Source organism: Camarhynchus parvulus, chromosome 2 (assembly GCF_901933205.1).
Source record: "Camarhynchus parvulus chromosome 2, STF_HiC, whole genome shotgun sequence".
Lineage (NCBI taxonomy): Eukaryota > Metazoa > Chordata > Aves > Passeriformes > Thraupidae > Camarhynchus > Camarhynchus parvulus.
Genome location: NC_044572.1, coordinates 135406860 through 135425070, shown reverse-complemented (window position 1 = coordinate 135425070; position 18211 = coordinate 135406860). Strand labels below are relative to the sequence as shown.

Sequence of the window (18211 nt, the reverse complement as noted above, 5' to 3'; positions counted from 1 at the left end):
GGCCCTGGCCCCTGAACCAATCACTTGACACTCTAGCTGGAAGTTTCTAGAGAGTTCTAGAGAGAAGGGTGGGAGCGCTGAGTGATGGACAGGGCACTGGGGAGGGATTTGAGAAAGAATACATTAATACATTAGTCTCCAAGACAACTGGGGAGGAGTTGGGATTACTGGTGGCACAAGGGAGAGAGGGGAGAACCAGGGCAGAACCATTACATGATAGGGGGAAACAGAACAGTCCAACTTATACAGACACAACACAACAGTTCCTGGCAACTACTGAACTGCATGTTTACAGGTTTTGAGGGAAGAAACAAATAAGCCTTTAGAACTCAATTTTTTGATGAATATTTTTTCACTTAAAAATCTCAGCATAACCTGACCTTTAATAACAACCATATAACACCTGAATTTCAGACAAAAACCCCAGTTTTAGGAAAATATCAGTGTCAGGATTTCTTTAGCTTTATTCATCTATGTATAAATGGTTGACTTAAAATTTCATTTATTAATACTGTTGACATTGCCTTTTTTCAATAGAAAACAAAATGCTGAAACAAGTTTATTTGTAAAATAGCATTCTGAAAATTTCAAGGTAGACAAATTCCATAAAAGAAAGCTATAAGAGGATATTTCTGAAGACTCATTTATTGCCTAATTTACCTTGCTTCAGAATAGGAAAATAATTCCCAACAGATTATTTTGCAAAAAAAGTGTCTTGAAAAGAAGAAAATAATTTGAGAACGTGTACTCTTAATTTCTACTTTATTGCTCTTGGCTGTGTTAACTGTATGAACAAGTAATTTAGTTTTAAAAACTTGTTTCATAAACTGCTCTTGTAATATCCTTTCTGCTGAATGATTATTAAATTTACATTACATTAAAAATATAATCTATATATTTGTGTGTATGTGTGTATATATATATTTATACTGTACCATCTGCTATTTTCCTTTGACCTTATCTATTACAGAAATAAATCAGCTCTTATACATTTTAAGATAATTTTGATGATATTTCTTTCTTGAAATGATAAATATAGTTCACAGATAAATGTAGGTGTTGGTAGTGCATGCACAGGTATATTGTTCTAGTTTAGGTCATATAGATTAGATATACATATATGTAATCACATAAGAAGGACACATTCAAATTCCCAAGTTGAACATTAATGAACTGGGATACAGCAGGATTCCACCTCCCTGTGATGTTGACTCCATTCAATGCTTTGAATTAGAAAGATTATATATCATTGATGCTAGAAACACGATTCAAATTAAATCTACAAATATAATTGTCAATCAGATTTTTTTTTATAATTGGAGGGAGGAGGGCATGTTTGCAGCTGATCTTTTTAATAATGCAGATTATAAAGCTAAATTTGTAGGGTTTTTTTTCTACAAACCAAAGGGGAAAAATAGTAATTCATGCACAGTTTTTTACTGTACAATGTGCCTTATCAGTAGGTGGTGAAACTTACATTTTTAATGACAACATAATGGATTTCTACCAAGTAACTCTGCTGGAAGGAGGACTGTTCCTCCTCCAATTTTTCCCATTTCAGAAATCATCTTTACTACATTTTGAAAATATTACACATTTCCCTTTATAGCTGTGCAGTGTGGTAATCCAGGAACAACTGCTAATGGAAAAGTACTTCGTATTGATGGGACTACATTCTCCAATTCAGTAATTTATTCATGTATGGAAGGATACATACTTTCTGGATCATCTGTAAGACAATGCACTGCCAATGGAACATGGTCTGGATCCTTACCAAACTGCACAAGTAAGACACATTTCCAATGACTAATTTTGTTTTTCCTCTCCTCTGAAAGTAATAAATAAAGTAAAATATAGAAGTCTCATGCCAATAAATTTTCAGCCTTTTCTTGCACTACTTCCTACATAATTTTGTATGCTAAATATTTGTTTAAAATATAATGCTATGCAAACGTGAAGAATATGTTTTTTTAAAGGCAGAGTATGTAAAATGTGTAGACTGCTGTTTCAGTTTAAGGGAGTTGTATGGTTACATGATCTACCTACTTTAATTGTTTACCAGTATATATGTTTAATCTTGTTTATGTTTTGTGATATGACATATCCAGACATATTTTTTAATTGCTTTACTTCATCTTGAAAAATTAGCAGTATAATATTCTGTTCTTCCAGGAGTAGAAAATAAAAACCTTGTAATGAGCACTTGAGGATTCTTTTCACAGCGACTCCGAGGTTTAAACTGTTGTCCCATTTTGACATACCATCTTCTGTTTGGCCTCTTCATTAACCTTAAAACTCCTTTGGCTACCCAACTAACAGAAGCTATTACAGCATCTCTAACATTTATAATGAGCACTTTGCAACACTTTATTTTCAAGCCCATCTGTTCCTTCTTTATTACATGTCCTAGTTCATCTTTTAGTAGCAATTATGAAAATTTTACATTTATGTGATGCATGAGACTGCCTATCATTTTCAAGAAACATATCTTCATCAGAGGTATAGCAAACTGTTTTTTAAATTTTGAACACACTTAGAGCAACCCAAATAGAAGCCAAAAGCTAGATCATAAAACTTCTTGTTAAATCCATCTTCAATGAATTTTTGCAGTCATAAAACCTGAGAGAGAGCTCAGTGGTTTTGTTTATTTATTATTTTACAAATTAGAATGAGAACCAGATTAATTGTACCAAAGATAAAGGTGACTTGTGATGTCAACTGCATCTATAATTTTTTTGTTGTATTTTAGAATAGCATTTTACTGAAATACATGCCAAACAATCTTCTCAGGACACATTACTCAGGCAGAAACATGAGATTTTAACTTGAAATATGTTGACAGATGAAGTATCACAGTAAAACAAAGAGAGTGAGATTCAGGATATACCATTTTTGTTTAGTCAAGGTGTTATCAAAATTTAGGGGGTTTAGAGATGACACTGTGAGAAGAGAACAGCATAGATAATTTTATGCTCCTTTACAGGCTGGGAGGCCTGGGCAGTGTACCATCAAACAGGACTGACCCGAGTGCAATGCCATGCAGACCTAGACCATAGCAAGCTATTGTAGGATTTTCTTAGAAAGAAACAACACTACCATTTCTGCAGCCAAACAGAAACAACATTCTCATGAGAGCTTCTTGTTGCACTGCTCAATAAAAAGCAAGGCCATGCAGTCAGCAAGGCGCAATAACTCAGTGCCTGCAGCGGGTCTGCTGCTGGGAGCTGGCTGAGGCTGTGCCCGGGCAGGAGAGCTGTGTGGCACAGCACAGCTCTGAAGGCCACCCTGGCTGGGCAGCACAGGCCTGGGGCTCCCCACCTCCACCCCATTGGGATTCACTGTCTCTCAACAGGAAATGCTCTTCTGGTCAGCATCACTGCAACATTTTAAGATGTTTTTCTCTAAAACAGTGATTTGAGTGAAGGTGGTCCAACTGAAATGAAACAAAGATTAGAGGAAAAAGGATAAAGCCATTAGCTTTATATTTTAATTCAATCAAAACAATAGTATATCTGTAAAAATTTTGTGGATTATTGTAGTAAAATTTACGCATTAAGAACAGTAAATAGGATATTTCAAATAAAGAAAATTTCAGAGTATTTAAAAGTACATGTGTAAATAAGAGAAACAGTTCTGTCTTTCCCAGTTCTATGTTATTTGAAAAATGACCAAGAAAAATCTATGGCTTTTTAGTTTTTAAAAAAAATGAAATTACTGTGTTACTAGGTAAGCTAAAATAGATTGATCTCCAGTTTTCTTTATCAGTATATTATCTACCTATTTTCTTTATCAGTACATTAGCTACCTTTGCAGTAATTCAGATAACCCTGTGGTATGTTTTCTAGTCTCTTCTGTATCCATACAGTGATTGCATGGGACATTTTAAGATTTCTTATATGCTGTGTAATTAGTATCTGCTCACTCAGATCATGGTAAACTGTAGAGAAGGTATATTATATATGTCTTGGATTCTCAGGCCCTGAGTTATTAGGTCAAGGGAGCTACACCACAAATATGTGGTCATGGATTTTTTGTGATTTTGGAGATCCAGATCCAGAAAGAGTGATATTCACATGAGCCATGCTTTGGCATTGAGTTAGAAGTGGCCAGGACGTGTACTCTGCTCAGAAAAGTGCTTCTCACACTTTCCCAGAAGAAATAGCAATGCTGTAGGGTGATTTTCATGTTTACTATAAAATAAACGATAAAACACATGGAATGCTATATTTCGTGTGAACACTGGTCTTCTCTCTCTAAAGACTGTTCCAGAAATTGATACATCCAGTTGACCAAATCTGAGGGAAGCTTACCTGTTTTAACACTATTTTCAGATTACAATGATATAAAACTTTTTATTAATTCCTTATGAGTATTTTATTTCATTAGGAAACTTAATTATCTCCTGACACAAGAAGTCATAAAAGGTTTTACAACCACTCCCACACATTAAAGTGTTATAGACCTAGTTTTTATGTAATTCATAGAGACCATGGTTGGGGGTCACCTCAGTATTCTCACCTGTTTATGTACATAGCAACTATGTGAGCACTTATAAAGTGGGAGGCTTTTGCAGGCATATATTTTAAATTTTCCAGATTTTGTTTCCTTTCAGGATATCATAGAAAAGTAAAGTAAGTAATGGGCATTTACTTTTTAATAATGAAACTGAATTGATAGGAAAATTTTAGCATATCCAAGGGTGGTAGTGGCATATGTATTATTTCTTATATTTTTTCTTTTTTTTCCTTTTGTAACCGTGAAATTTGGTCAATACAAATTTTACAGTCCTTTACTACTGCTGTTAAACTAAAGTATTTATGCTCTCCAGATATAACTGTTATATAGCTCCACATATGGTTGACAGGTAATTAGAATGACATATGTTTATCTTCTCTTGGTGGAGATAAGATTTATGTTACTTTTTCTCCTTTTTTTTTCCCAGTCAATGCCTAGTTTTGTAGTGGTTTTTTTTTCCTCACATATAGATAAATCTCACTTAGATTTCTTAGATTTTAAAATATGTTCCTCAACTATTTACTTGCAGTTATCAGTTGTGGAGATCCAGGAGTTCCAGCCAATGGCATGAGATATGGTGATGATTATGTTGTTGGACAAAATGTTACTTATATGTGCCAACCTGGTTATACAATGGAAGCAAATAGTTCCTTAATTCGCACTTGTACTAGCAATGGCACGTGGAGTGGAGCAATCCCAACATGCAAAGGTACAACATTTGTTTTGCTTGTCAGCTACTTCTTCTATGACATTTACCTACACTGTTTATTGCAAATTGTTAATTTATTGTGTATTTCCACAGAAATCAAAACTTACTTTTAGTATGAATATATTGAATTTATTTATTTAGCTGCAGAAACAATGACTTCATCTTTTACTTTTTATCCCTTTTATATTCCTATAAGCACAATAAATTGAACAGTTTTTTGTAGTTCTGCAGAATACTTTAGTACTTTGCTGGATAGTTTAGATTTGTTAATTGCAGTTAGACTGTCATAAGAAAGTGACCATATATATGTCTCTGCTTTTACAAATAGAACACTCAAACATGTAAAAGACACCTCTGGGAATGATCTAAATATATACAAACTGAACTTTGTCAAAGGCAAGTTCATCTGAATTGCTCATCTGAATTTCCCCTGGTCCTTCCTTTATTAGATGGGTACCTTTAAGCATCACCTCGCTGCAAAAAGATAAATCATTCTGAAAAATTTCCCAATAAAGATTTTTCTGTTTCATGTTTTTTTTTCTCTACTGTGGAAGTTGAAAGGGTTAACCTCAAGATATTCCTTCATCTTCTTCAAATTGCATACTTGATTTTTATGGGTTTTTTTGGTTGGTTTGTTTGTTTGTTGGGTTTTTTTAATTGTAGTTGGGTTTGGGGTTTTTAATGTTAAAACTTAACCCTGTTAAAATTTTAACAGCAAAAAAAAATCTAAACATAACTGAAAGACAAACTTATCTGTGTCATCAAAAATATTTTCTCTGAGAAACTTACTTTCTCAATGCTAAAACAAGTTCTCTCTAGAGTAATTTTTCTCTACATTTGTAGAAAAGCAGCATTACCATTTGGCATATTCTTTCTGGGTTCACAGTAACTACATCTGATCTCTATTCTTTCAAAACTTAGTTAGCTACCTTTGTACTTACTTTTTCTTATCCATCTTCCTTCTGTTTCTTTTTTAAGTTACTTTCCTGACACATTCTTAAAGATGTCAAACACAAATCCTCTTGACATTTCACTCTTTTTTTCCTGTTGGCATTGTGCTCATAGATAGCCTCAGTTTCAATTAAAAAATTGTTTTAAGAACTGAAGATTGGACATAGTGGTCATATTGACCAAGAGTCTGTCTGTCTCCAAGAGTGGCTGTCAGTCAACAGCTAGAAGATCATATGACAGAGCAAATATTTTTTATAAAGTCTCTCAGCCTCAAATTCTTATGGTCTACAGGATGCCTAACTGGGACCAGGAGATCTAACTCTGATTTGACTCAAGCAGAATGATACAAAGAAATAATTTTACTATTGATTTTAACTTTGAGTTTTTTAGTCTTTCTGGTTTTGGATCCTACATATTTAAGGCTTGTATAAATGCTAATTAATAATCCTATGAAGAATCTCTAGTGTTTGCAGAATTTCATTCTACTTTACATTAGTTTGTGTAAGTACACTAGGCAAGTTAAAAGTGTAATTAAAATAATATATAATATGCAGTAGTGTTAAATGTATAACAGTTAGTTCTTACTGTCAGAATGAAATGCCAGGGTCCTTTGGTACTATTTAGTTAAAATAATTGGAAAATGAACTGGGCAGAAAATACATGCATAATTGTCACTGTGCCATTGAAAGGGAACATATAAATACTGCTCTGCTATGCCAAGTTGGAAAAGGATGCATGTTCATCTGCAGCTAAATATTCAAATATTCTAACATTGTCTTTTTCGCAGACTTGCATTTGTAATACACTAGTAATTTTTAAACTGAGAATGTCGTGGTACATATTTATGTCTAAGTCTCTGACCAAAATAGAGAAGCATTCTGGCTTGTTGCTAGGTATTGTTTTGTTTTCTTTTTCTCACCCTAAAATTCTGATGTTACATCTATTTTCTTCTACTTCTTCTCTCCTTTCCCAAGAATTCACCAATATTTCCTCCCTTGTTAGTCAGCTCAGAATTTAAAATATACAGACCCTTTTAAAAGGATTATTCGTGAAGCTCTTGGAGAATGAAGACATAATTCTGCTGCTTAGAGCACTTTTTCTGAATTCCTTTTCTAAAAACATCATAGAAGTGTGGCAAAAGCTATCATGTCCTTTTCTGGGACAAAACTAAGGTCCCAAAATCTAGATTTGTTTTACTGGCTGGTAAAGTGTTATTTGTTACTAGTATTCTCAAACAGCCATGAATGTTGCTGTAAAGTATTTTTATGGTCTACATAACTGAGATTCTCTCACTGAAGAGAATAATAAAAATGTAGAAATGGTACCTAGTGAACCCTCTGCAGGTTACATTCAAATACATATTACTCATCACCTAGTAACTCTGAATTCTTTTATGCCTGCAAGATGACAGCTGTTCTAAACATTAGTTTAAAGATTATGGGTGCAGCATTTAACTTCCTCTGTTGTTGTGACCTGTGTGTTCTCTGCTCGATTTTTAATCACCACATCTTCTCATTTGTCCCAACTGGCTTTACCAGATTAAATGGTATTAGATTTTTTTGCTTTCTTTCTCTTTTGCTAGCACAGTTTGCCCTTTCGTCTACCTCATTCATTCTATCAACTTGGTCTAAATTTCATCCTTTCCCTTTCTGGTTCAGGTTTTCTTTCATTTAATTTTCTTAATACTTTTTTCCCTTAAGCTTTCAATTAGCAATTGTCTGTTACTATACCACTATACAGTGAATAACATTTTTATCTTCATCACAACACTTGTATCTCTTTATTTCTACTGCCTTCCTGTACTGTTTTTCAGTCCTCTGGCCTACAACCGGGTACAAGATGTTTCTATTTTTTCCTAGGAGGCCTGGCAATTACAAAATATACTGAAATACTTCTTGTTGGTCTTGTTAGAAGTAGCAATACTAACAGTTTCAAGGAATTGTAAATCCTTACATTTTCTTCCTATTACTAGCAACTAGATGCTTTTTGGTGATGAACTACTCACAAAGCAAATAGTAACCAAACTGTGCTACTTAGGCTTTCAAGTAATATTTTGGAACAGTTATCCTGGAATTTCATCCCTACACGTTAAATCTAGCAAATGCCTAAGCTGGTCAACAGGAAGAAAATATTTTATTATTGCCACACTAATAAAATATGGTTGTACTTTATGTTGTCTTAACACAGAAAAAAAAAATGTAGTAGATTACCAGACATATCTTAAATGTTGTACACGTCATAGTTTCCATACTGATTTTTTGGTAGTCTTCCTATTTGGTTTGATGCAATATCCTGGTTTATTTAAGACACTTCATCAATCATCCACTGCCTCCTAAATGAAGGAAACCAGACATACTAACTTTAGGAAATGTGGAAAGAATACAGTGAGAAAGATAGCATGCCCTGACTGTATTGTCCTCTAAAAAAAGGTGAAATTAGCCCATATGGTTCTTCTAGTAATTGTGTACACCAGGGATATTTACAGCAGCTGGCCCTAATTATTTTGAATATTATTGCAGCTGTTACCTGCCCAACTCCTCCGCAGATCTCTAATGGAAGGTTGGAAGGAACAAACTTGGACTGGGGATTTAGCATTAGCTATGTCTGCTCTCCAGGATATGAACTCTCTTTTCCTGCTGTTTTGACTTGTGCTGGGAATGGAACATGGAGTGGCGAAGTACCTCAGTGCTTACGTATGTATTCACATCATAGTCTGTATTTTGCTGTATTATGGTTTTTTCCTCTTTAGAGTTCTCACTTTTTTTTCCCTCCCTCCCCCCCCCACCCTCCTTCCCCCAGTGGCTCAATTAATTTCAAACCTGGGATAATTACAATCCTTCCAAAGATTTCTAAAATTTTCCAAAATTTTAGTGTTACTAGTAGATTGAGAAAGTCATGGGAATATCTGTAAACCCTCTGTGACCATATATGAGTCTTTAGACACAGACACCAAAAAAAAATATTACAGCAATGTATACAACATAATCCAAAGTAATTCAAAATTAAAAGGTTCTGTCTTGTTTTCAGATCCAGCTACATATGTGATAAGGTAACTTTCATTATAATCCCTTTTATTTCCTCATACTCATCCTAAACTTCCTGTGATGTCACAGAGAAATTTTTCTGGCTGTAATGTTGACTAGGCCCTGGGTGATTCTGTGACAATTATCTATTTTTCACCCTGCAATAAATAAACCAATATATTTTATGCAGTAAATTTTATTAATCTGAAAGTTATAAATAACATTGATGGATTCTTGTATTGCTAAAAATTTCATTACAGTATCCAATCCTATTCATTAAAAGTGATTGTGATTTTTCTGAGATATTTAATTGATTACACTGAAGAAGAAGGTTTTGTAGTTATTTGCAGAATAATTATACCACTCTGTAATGGTCTTCAAAAAGGAGTCCAACTGGAAGAGGATCATATCTTATTCATGGCTTTACAGTCTCTGAAATTTAATTTGAACTTGCCAAGTAGCTATGCTTGCCAGGTAGCTTGCTAAATGTTGCAAAATGCACTTCTCTTTTCTTTACTTTTTTTTTTTTTTTCATCTCTCCCTGTAAAAAAATTTCTCTACTTTGGCTATATCCCAGTACCATGAAAGCATATATAGACCATCTTTTCTTTTCCTTTTTTTTTTCAATTATATTTTCATATCATCAGTTTCTGACTACTGCTGAAACTCTATGTGCCAGAGGTGGAGTATGATGAAAGGCTTTTTTTTCTGGAAGAAAAGAGCAAGACCACAATTTGTTGCTTAAATTCTCTATGTAGAGCTCTTCTAGAGTCCACTCTACTGTGAATATCAGAGACTATAAAAATTATTTTCATGATTTGTTCTTGATTGAAAAATTGTGTCCTTCATTCATTTTTGAATACCACAAGCTATTTTTTATTTTTAAAGTTGGAATACTCAATATTGCAGTATACTCTAAAAATTGGGCTCTACCTTTAGACGTTTTAAAGGCATATTTAGCACAGAATGCAGCTGCCTGAGAATTAAAGGCTATTTCATGCAGATTACATTAACTGAATGTTGTTGATGTGCAATGGTTATCCATTGGCCTGCAAGAGAAAACAATTGGCAGCCAGTGCTTGTCGAAGAGCTTAAGCTAGTTGCCATCTGGCAGAAATGAAGGGGAGCTGGTGAAAGTCATTCTCAATAAGCAGCTCCTGACATCAGAAATTTATTTCCTAGCTTAGTTCCATACAGCCTGTAGCTGAAGATGTGCAAGGTATAGTTATGACATAGAATAATTATGCAGAATGGAATATGACCGTGTCCTTGGTTGAGTGTTTGTTATCTATGACCCGCTAAATTTGTTTGCTTAATTACTCATGCAGTAATTTCAGTATTGCTGGTTTTATAAGTTTGGCAATGGATGGGAAAAATGTAGACGTATGCCAAAAAATTCCTAACTGCTGATATAACTTCAAATCATAGAATTATCACAGAATATAATGAATTGGAAGAGACCCATAAAGATCATTGAAGTCCAGCTGCTGGCCCAGCACAGAACAACCCAAAAAGTTGTACCCATGTACGTGAGAGCACTGTCCAAAGATTTCTCAAGACCTATCAGGCTTGGTGCTATGACCACTTCCCTGAGCCTATTCCAGTGTCCAACCATGCTCTGGGGGAAAAACCTTTTCTTGATATACAACCTAAACCTCCCTGACCTTCATATCATTCCCTTGGATCTTGTCACTGGTTACCACACAGAAGAGATCAGTGCCTGTCATTTTGCTTTGTCTCATGAAGAAGCTGAAGATCTCAATTAGGTCTTGCCACAGTCTCCTCCTCTAGGCTGAGCAAATCAAGTGATCTCAGACACTTCTCATATGACTTCCTCTCAAGGCCCTTCACTGCCTTTGCTGCCCTCATTTGCATACTCTCTAATAGCTTTACATCCGTATATTGTGTCACCCAAAACTTCACACAACACTCAAGGCAAGGCTGCCCCAGTGCAGTAAATTGTTCTTATCTCAACCCATAATCTCTGCCTTTTGTCCCTGTAATTCTCCACCCCAGTCTGACACATACCAAGAGGAGTGAAAGAGAGCAGCAGGATGCTTTTAGGGAATCACAGTGGGGGGCCCTGAATTTGGAAGTACCATTCCTAAACCAGGACACATAACAAACAGCAAGCTCTGACACCCCTCTCCCCTGCCTCATCCCCCACCTCACTTACCCTGCCTATCTCTCCTGAGGAGTGTGTAACCCTCCACACTGGCACACAGTCACAGGCCTGATCCCACGAGCTTTTACCTGTGCCAGATATGTCATATTTCATGGGCTGAGTCAAGGTCTCTAGGTCCTCATGGAGAAGACTGAAGGATCTCACTAATACTAAAACTCTGGCATGCCTTCCCATTGCTTTTCACAGATGAACCTGATTTTGTCCCTTTCCCTCTTCCAGTGTAGTTTGAAATTGTTCTGGTCAGCCCTTCTAACTCCTGCACAAAAACCATTTTTCTCCTCTGAGAAGAGAGTCTTCTGACTGCCATTGAATAGCAGTTGATCTGATGTTGTATAGACCATAATATGATGAAAACCCCTAAAGTTCCTCTGATGACACCATCCTCAGAGCCATCTGTTAATCAGTTGGGTCTGCCTGTTCCTTTCAGTATTCTTCCCTGATACTGAAAGGATTGAAGAAAACACTAGATGTCCTCCTGATCCTTCAAACAATTGTGCTAAAGCCTGAAATCTCTTTTGGTTACCCTTGGACTCTGCTTCCTCATTGCTGTGGCCATAAAGAACAGCAGATAATAATCAGACTACAGAGTTTACAAGTAATGTCCCAGGCTCCAGAGAGGCAGCAGGCCACTCTGAGTAAGGTCTGGTTGGCATATTGGGTCCTCTGATTCCCTCAGAGGGGTTCACCTATGAAAACCATTTTTTTTTTATTTGACAGAGGTGGTCATGATGCAGGGGGTAGGTTATTTAGCCCTCCAATTCCAGAAGGACCTTAATATGCATCTTAAGTTGTCAGTCCATTTAGTTCCCGGACCAGAAGAAGGACAGTAAATTTGCTAACAGAGCATTTACTCAATTATGACATGCTATAGACATAAGGAATCCTTAGGTGATAGGAATAAGGTAAAAATATCCATTTAAGAAGAGGTTTTTATGAGTGAAATTTATCCTGTCTAATTACAGTTTATTAGTATCTGACTTTTAAATTGCTACAGAAGTTTCTTTATTATGAAGTATTTTTGGTGTTTCATTATTATTAACTGTTCTAACTTTCAAGTATTGTACTTCCATACATACCAAACCTTGCCTTTCAGTGAAGGATGAGGAAGTAGGACTTTATGTCTCCTAAAATCTATCTGCTAAATCCTTTAATCATGTAAAAATGTTGAGCACTGGGTAGGTGTCAAGAAAGCAGGAGAAGAGGGAAGATTGACATGGAAGTTTGATACACTCTTTGATTGCTCTCTAAAGATTTTCAGACATAAGTGGTTTGGGGCATGGAGGAATTGTGACTATTTGGACTTTAATGAAATAAGTTGTCAAATTGATATGTTAAGTGTGAGGTACTGATCAAGCAGATTATATAGTAATTTTGAACAACTATCAGAAGTAATACAATCTAGCAGACTAAATATTATATATCTAGTCTCTCTGAATTCCTGTTAAATGTTTCCATATTTGACCTGTGTTTAATAAAATAAATACAAAATTTTGAATAATTTCTTCACTTAGTTCAGCTAAGTGTTATTTTGTTTTTTTAATAAATGCCACATTCCATTTCTATCATGTCTTTTTTCACAGCAAAGTTTTGTGGTGACCCAGGAGTACCTGCTCAAGGGAAAAGAGAAGGCAAAAGCTTCATCTATCAGTCAGAAGTCTCTTTCAGCTGCAACCCTCCTTTTATTTTGGTTGGCTCTAACACCAGGATTTGCCAAGCAGATGGAACATGGAGTGGTTCTTCTCCTCGATGCATAGGTATGATTATGTCCATGAATTTAAATTTCTTTTCAAACTTATTATTCCTCTTCTTGCTAAGTCAATCTAGGATTTTTCCATTATTTTGCATTATCTTGGTGTTATTCTATACTCTAAGAATCAAATCACTTTATTTTTGTCTTTATGATTGGCTTTATGATTGCATGTTGCTGAACAAGCTTAATTTTGTCATAGAATCATGAATTTAATTAAAATACTGTAATTTGTTTTGTCTTTAATATATTGCAACTTTTTTTAGAACCTACTCGCACAGCATGTGAAAATCCAGGAGTCCCAAGACACGGGTCACAGAATAACACATTTGGCTATCAGGTAGAGTATACCTTATTTTTATTTACTTGCATAAATATTTCAATATTTTATACTACCGCAAAGTCTAGAAACATCTGATTAGAGGTTCAGAGAGTGCTTCTATAGGAGCTGTTTGCTGCTGTGTTGCTCTGTTTCCTTATTTCTAGCTGTTGGATTACAGTAACCCTGTGTCCATATCAGCAATGCACTACATGAAAAACTTGTGATCAAGTTCTGCTTGATTTCACTTTGAAGACTTTCAGTATTTCCCACCAATATATAAGCGCTTCCTACAATTTATTAAATAGGCTTTTTTCTCCTCAAAAGTGTGTATACTGTGTGTCAAACTGCTAGTATAGACATACTCTAAAAAACAGGCCTTTTTTCCTGAGAGAAAATCTGTTTGGAACCACAAATGTATTACAGAGTCCCAGACTTGTTAGGAGAACTTCTAATCCACGCCCCCTTCTCAAAACAGGGTCAGCTAGAACAAGTTTATGAGGGCTGTCTCCAGGTGGTTTTGAATATTTGCAGGGATGGAGACTCAACAGTGCCTCTGAGCATCCTGTTCCAAATTCATCAACTCTACAGTGAAAATGAACACTTTTTTCTTAGTTTTAAAGAGAATTTCATATGTTTCAATTGATACCTATTTCTTCTTGTTGTGTCTCTGGGCATCACTGAAGAAAATCTGCTTCTGTTGCTTGTCCTGCCCCCAGGATTTGTTTTTTGTTTGGTTGGGGTTTTTTTTTGTTTGTTTGTTTTTTTTTTTTTTTTTTGGTTTGGGTTTTTTTTGGGTTTTTTTTGGGGTTTTTTTTTGCAGGCTGGATAACCCCAGGTCTTTCAGCCACGCCTTGTATTTCAGATGCTGTAGTCCCTTAATCAATTTTGTGGCCCATGACTGGACCCAGTATAGTATTGTCCTTGTCTCTCTTGCACTGGTGAGCCCAGCACTGGACCCAGCACTCATGACTCACTGGGGCTAGAGGGGAAGAAACACCTTCCTTGACCTGTTTTCACTGCTCTGCCTGATGCCTTTCTGGAGACTGCCGCATTTTATACAAGGCTGTGTTGTGGCAAATGGTGCTTGCATATGTTTCTGTTGGAAAAAGAATTGAGAAACTGAAAATTATTTTGAACTGCTGATTTTCTGATTCACACAAAACACTTATGTCAGTGAGATGTTTACATGAGTGAATGGTTTAGAGATGCAAAAATGTACCTTATGATTTGCTAGGAATCTTGTGAACAAAGAGAGAGCCCAATCTATCCTGTGACATCTGTGTTTGATGTCAGGGCTAAAAGCTCCAGGCACATGAAGAGAGATGAACAGAAGAGTACCTAGCAGCTCCACAGCTGTATGAGGTCTCTGTCTAGTCGAAGGAGAATAAAAAACTGCAGTCTGCTGCAAATGCAAGAAAGGGCTGGATGAAATTTGAACAAATTTACAAAATTAAATTAGTTTTTAAAAGCAAATTGTAGCTAAAGGCTTTTGAAAGTTTCATGGCCAAAAATTTCTTTGGTTTATCCTTTTGGTGGCCTTTATGCAGTACTACTCTGGCTTGGTTTTTAGCAATATTTGGGTTTTCAGATTGTGCTAGATCACAATCATATGCAAGTGATAATAAAATTGTCTAAGTTTTCTCTAGGAACTGAAAGTGCTGCTTTGTGCCAAGATAGGATAAGTAGGGGCAGACCTTAGACTAACTTAGTTTGGTTATAATACAATATTATCCTAGGGGACAACTCTTTATTAAACTATGTATCAAAGAAATAATTTATTAAGCATTTTGTATGATTTTATGATCACAGTTTCACATATTAATGAGCTTTCATTGAAGAAGGTAAGGCAGTCTCTCATTTGTGCTGTAGTTGTGAGTAAAATGTCACTCATAGCTAGCATGGAACTGTAAAAATATCAAGCAAAATGTCAATTAAGAAATCATTCATAAAATAAGTGTAAATGCTGGCAGAGTTTACAACCCTGTAAATTCTAAAAAAAAAAAATTAAAAATTGTAAACAATTTAAGATTAGTGCCCAGTATTTAAGGTGTATGTGCTATAGTCTCCTTACCCAATCCACGATTTAGTCTCATTTTCACACAGTGAATTTGATTTTATGTTGTAACTAAATGTGCAACTTCTGATTACTCTAAGTATGATTGCTTAGTTAACACGTAACTGGGTAGAAGTCTTAGTCATATAGATGAAGCTGAGCTTAGCTCTTGATTGGGTAGAAACAATTGTGAAAATGGTTGGTTCTAGACAGGTTATTGTCTGTAGATCCCAGAAATAAATTTTGCATTATCATATATTGTATAATGTTATGACTCCTTTAAAACCACAAAGTATTGTTAATTAATGTATATTATGCTATAATTAACTTCCTGTGTGAATGGGATAATAGGGATTTTTCCTTCTATCCATACCAGGAAAGTAAAGAATAATTATAAATTGTTCCAAAATACAGATGTAGATTTTTTGTTTTGTTTTATTTGGGTTTTGTTTGTTTTGTTTTACCTCTCTTAAATACTTTCTATTTAAATTAATATTAGCAGGGTAACTTTATTGAGTTAATTGTCGAAGTTTAAATTTATTTTTCTGTCTCATTAAAAAAACAAGCTGTAGCCTTACACTTAGAATTCAAGTTCTCATATGTGGAATACTGTTTTAAGCACTTTTCATCAAATGGCACTACTTCTTCTTTTATCTGACAAAAATCACTCACTGACACTTGCTTTTCACAACGCTGATGTCAAGTTGTGAGCTTCCACAGCACCATTGCTTTGTTCCTGTTTTTTCCCCTACTCTTGATTATCTGTTTTCCTATCTCATTGATTGGACTGAAAGTTCAGGCAAACACAAGATAATTCTAGGCTTGACTAAAAGGCGTGTCTAAACCTGACCTCCTGGTACCTACAACCTACACAAACAAAAGCACCAGTATCACCACGTCACATTTGAATGATGTTTCAATTATTAAAAAAGATCTTTGTAGAAAATGAGGCAAGAGAATTTTGCAGGGACTTTATTGTTCAGTACTGAATTCTTCAGGCATAAGCAGTTTCTTATGTGTTCAAATAACATCAAAATACCAGTTTAGTTCTACTTGGATATCTGGCATAGCATGGAAATGAGTAGCATCATCTGCTTTAATTGTTATGAATACATATGTCTAGGATTTTTACCTTTCATCGGAGACATTTTTATTCGACAGACCTACCTTAGCAGTGTGTTACAATGGAGACAAAATAACTTTAGAACTTAGTAAATACTGACTTCATCTGTAACATGGAAAATAAATCACTCCTTGGAAAGAAACTGTGGGTTTGAAATACTTCTTCAGCTATATTGCTAGAAACAGAAAAGTGCTTATAGCACTTTCACCATAAGCTATTGTAACACAAGCTACTACTCAATTGAAGAAACAGTTTAGAACTGCTTAGATCAGTCAGTCATATATATAAGATTTACTACTTCTCATACTTTTCCAACATGTTTTGTAGAAACTCAGCTATCTTCCCTTATATTGAGGCCTAAACTGAGCCAAAGAGCAGTCTTAATTTAAAAAGGAAAATGGACACAATGATAGCCCTCTGCTAGCTCTTGGGTTCTATTTTATGAAATTCTATATGAAACTTGATCTGCAGATGTTGAGCAGCCTTACAAATATTCTCATTCTGTGAATGTAATGCTTATAAAAACTTCAGTGTTGATTAAATTGTAAGATGAAGTTCCAAGAGAAGCGCTCTACTACCACAATATAGCTCTCTCCATTAGCACAGTTGGCACCACCACTGCATCAATGAAAATGTAATTTAAGCCATATCAGGCACCATGTATTTTCCTGCTTCTCATAGTCCTGAGGTCTCTGCTGTCAGAGTGTTAGTGTCACAACCTGGAGCGCTTCACTGGCACGAATATGATTTTTCTTTTTCTTTTATTTTTTTAGTCTCTGTCATTCATGTTTCACCTGAGGTTATTTGTAATGTTTCTAACACACTTTTACACCACTCACACTACAGCTCATTATTATACACATATATTTCAATCTATACTATAAGATACATTTCAGCTATGTAATATAGTAGTTCTTTTTTACCTCTGAAATCTGATACTGTCTAGGCCTGTATGTTTTTAAGGGTGAGTTTTTCACAGCAACAGGATCACCAGTGCTAAGACTGTGTTGCATCTTTTATCCTAGTCACACTGTAGTCATCCTCAGAGTATCCTGCTGTCTGCATTTCTCAAGGGCTTTGCTGTTGTTCCAGTACCAGGCCTATATTTCTCTGTATTGCACCACATTAGTGGGAAATAGCTCATTCTGCACATACTAGATTCTTTTTTTTTCTACTATGGATATAATCTGTGGTTGGGCCATACAAAGATAGAGAAAGGCATAAAACCTGATCATAGCTACCAGATCATAGGAAATTTAAATTTTAACACTAAAACAAGTTTAGAAACAAAACAAAACTCAAACAAACACAAAACTCCAGGCAGCTCAAAACTCTTTCAGACAAAGGAAGCCTGTCAAGCTTCTGCCCAGCAATCTTGCAAACTCAAACCCCGTTATAAGGGCAATAATATATTAGTGGGTTACCAAACTACAGATTTAGTGAAGAATTAATGAGGCATGTTTTCATTCACTTAAAATGTGATGCTAAAAGTTACTGAAGATAAATAACTGGCATTCCCTTAGCTTCTCAATTCTTCAGCACAAATTACAGGCATAAAGAAATTTATTGGAGTATCTTCATGT

The 18211-nt window shown here is 35.3% G+C and overlaps 1 protein-coding gene across 1 annotated transcript in view; it reads left to right on the top strand.

The window, feature by feature from the left end:
- Nucleotides 1-18211, top strand: part of CSMD3 (CUB and Sushi multiple domains 3) — a 577112-nt gene that overhangs the window by 537232 nt on the left and 21669 nt on the right. Inside the window, exons 59-63 of the mRNA XM_030971761.1 lie at nucleotides 1610-1786; nucleotides 5045-5224; nucleotides 8695-8868; nucleotides 12964-13137; nucleotides 13397-13470. Coding sequence (XP_030827621.1) covers nucleotides 1610-1786; nucleotides 5045-5224; nucleotides 8695-8868; nucleotides 12964-13137; nucleotides 13397-13470 — 779 coding nt within the window. The remainder of the gene's footprint in view (nucleotides 1-1609; nucleotides 1787-5044; nucleotides 5225-8694; nucleotides 8869-12963; nucleotides 13138-13396; nucleotides 13471-18211) is intronic.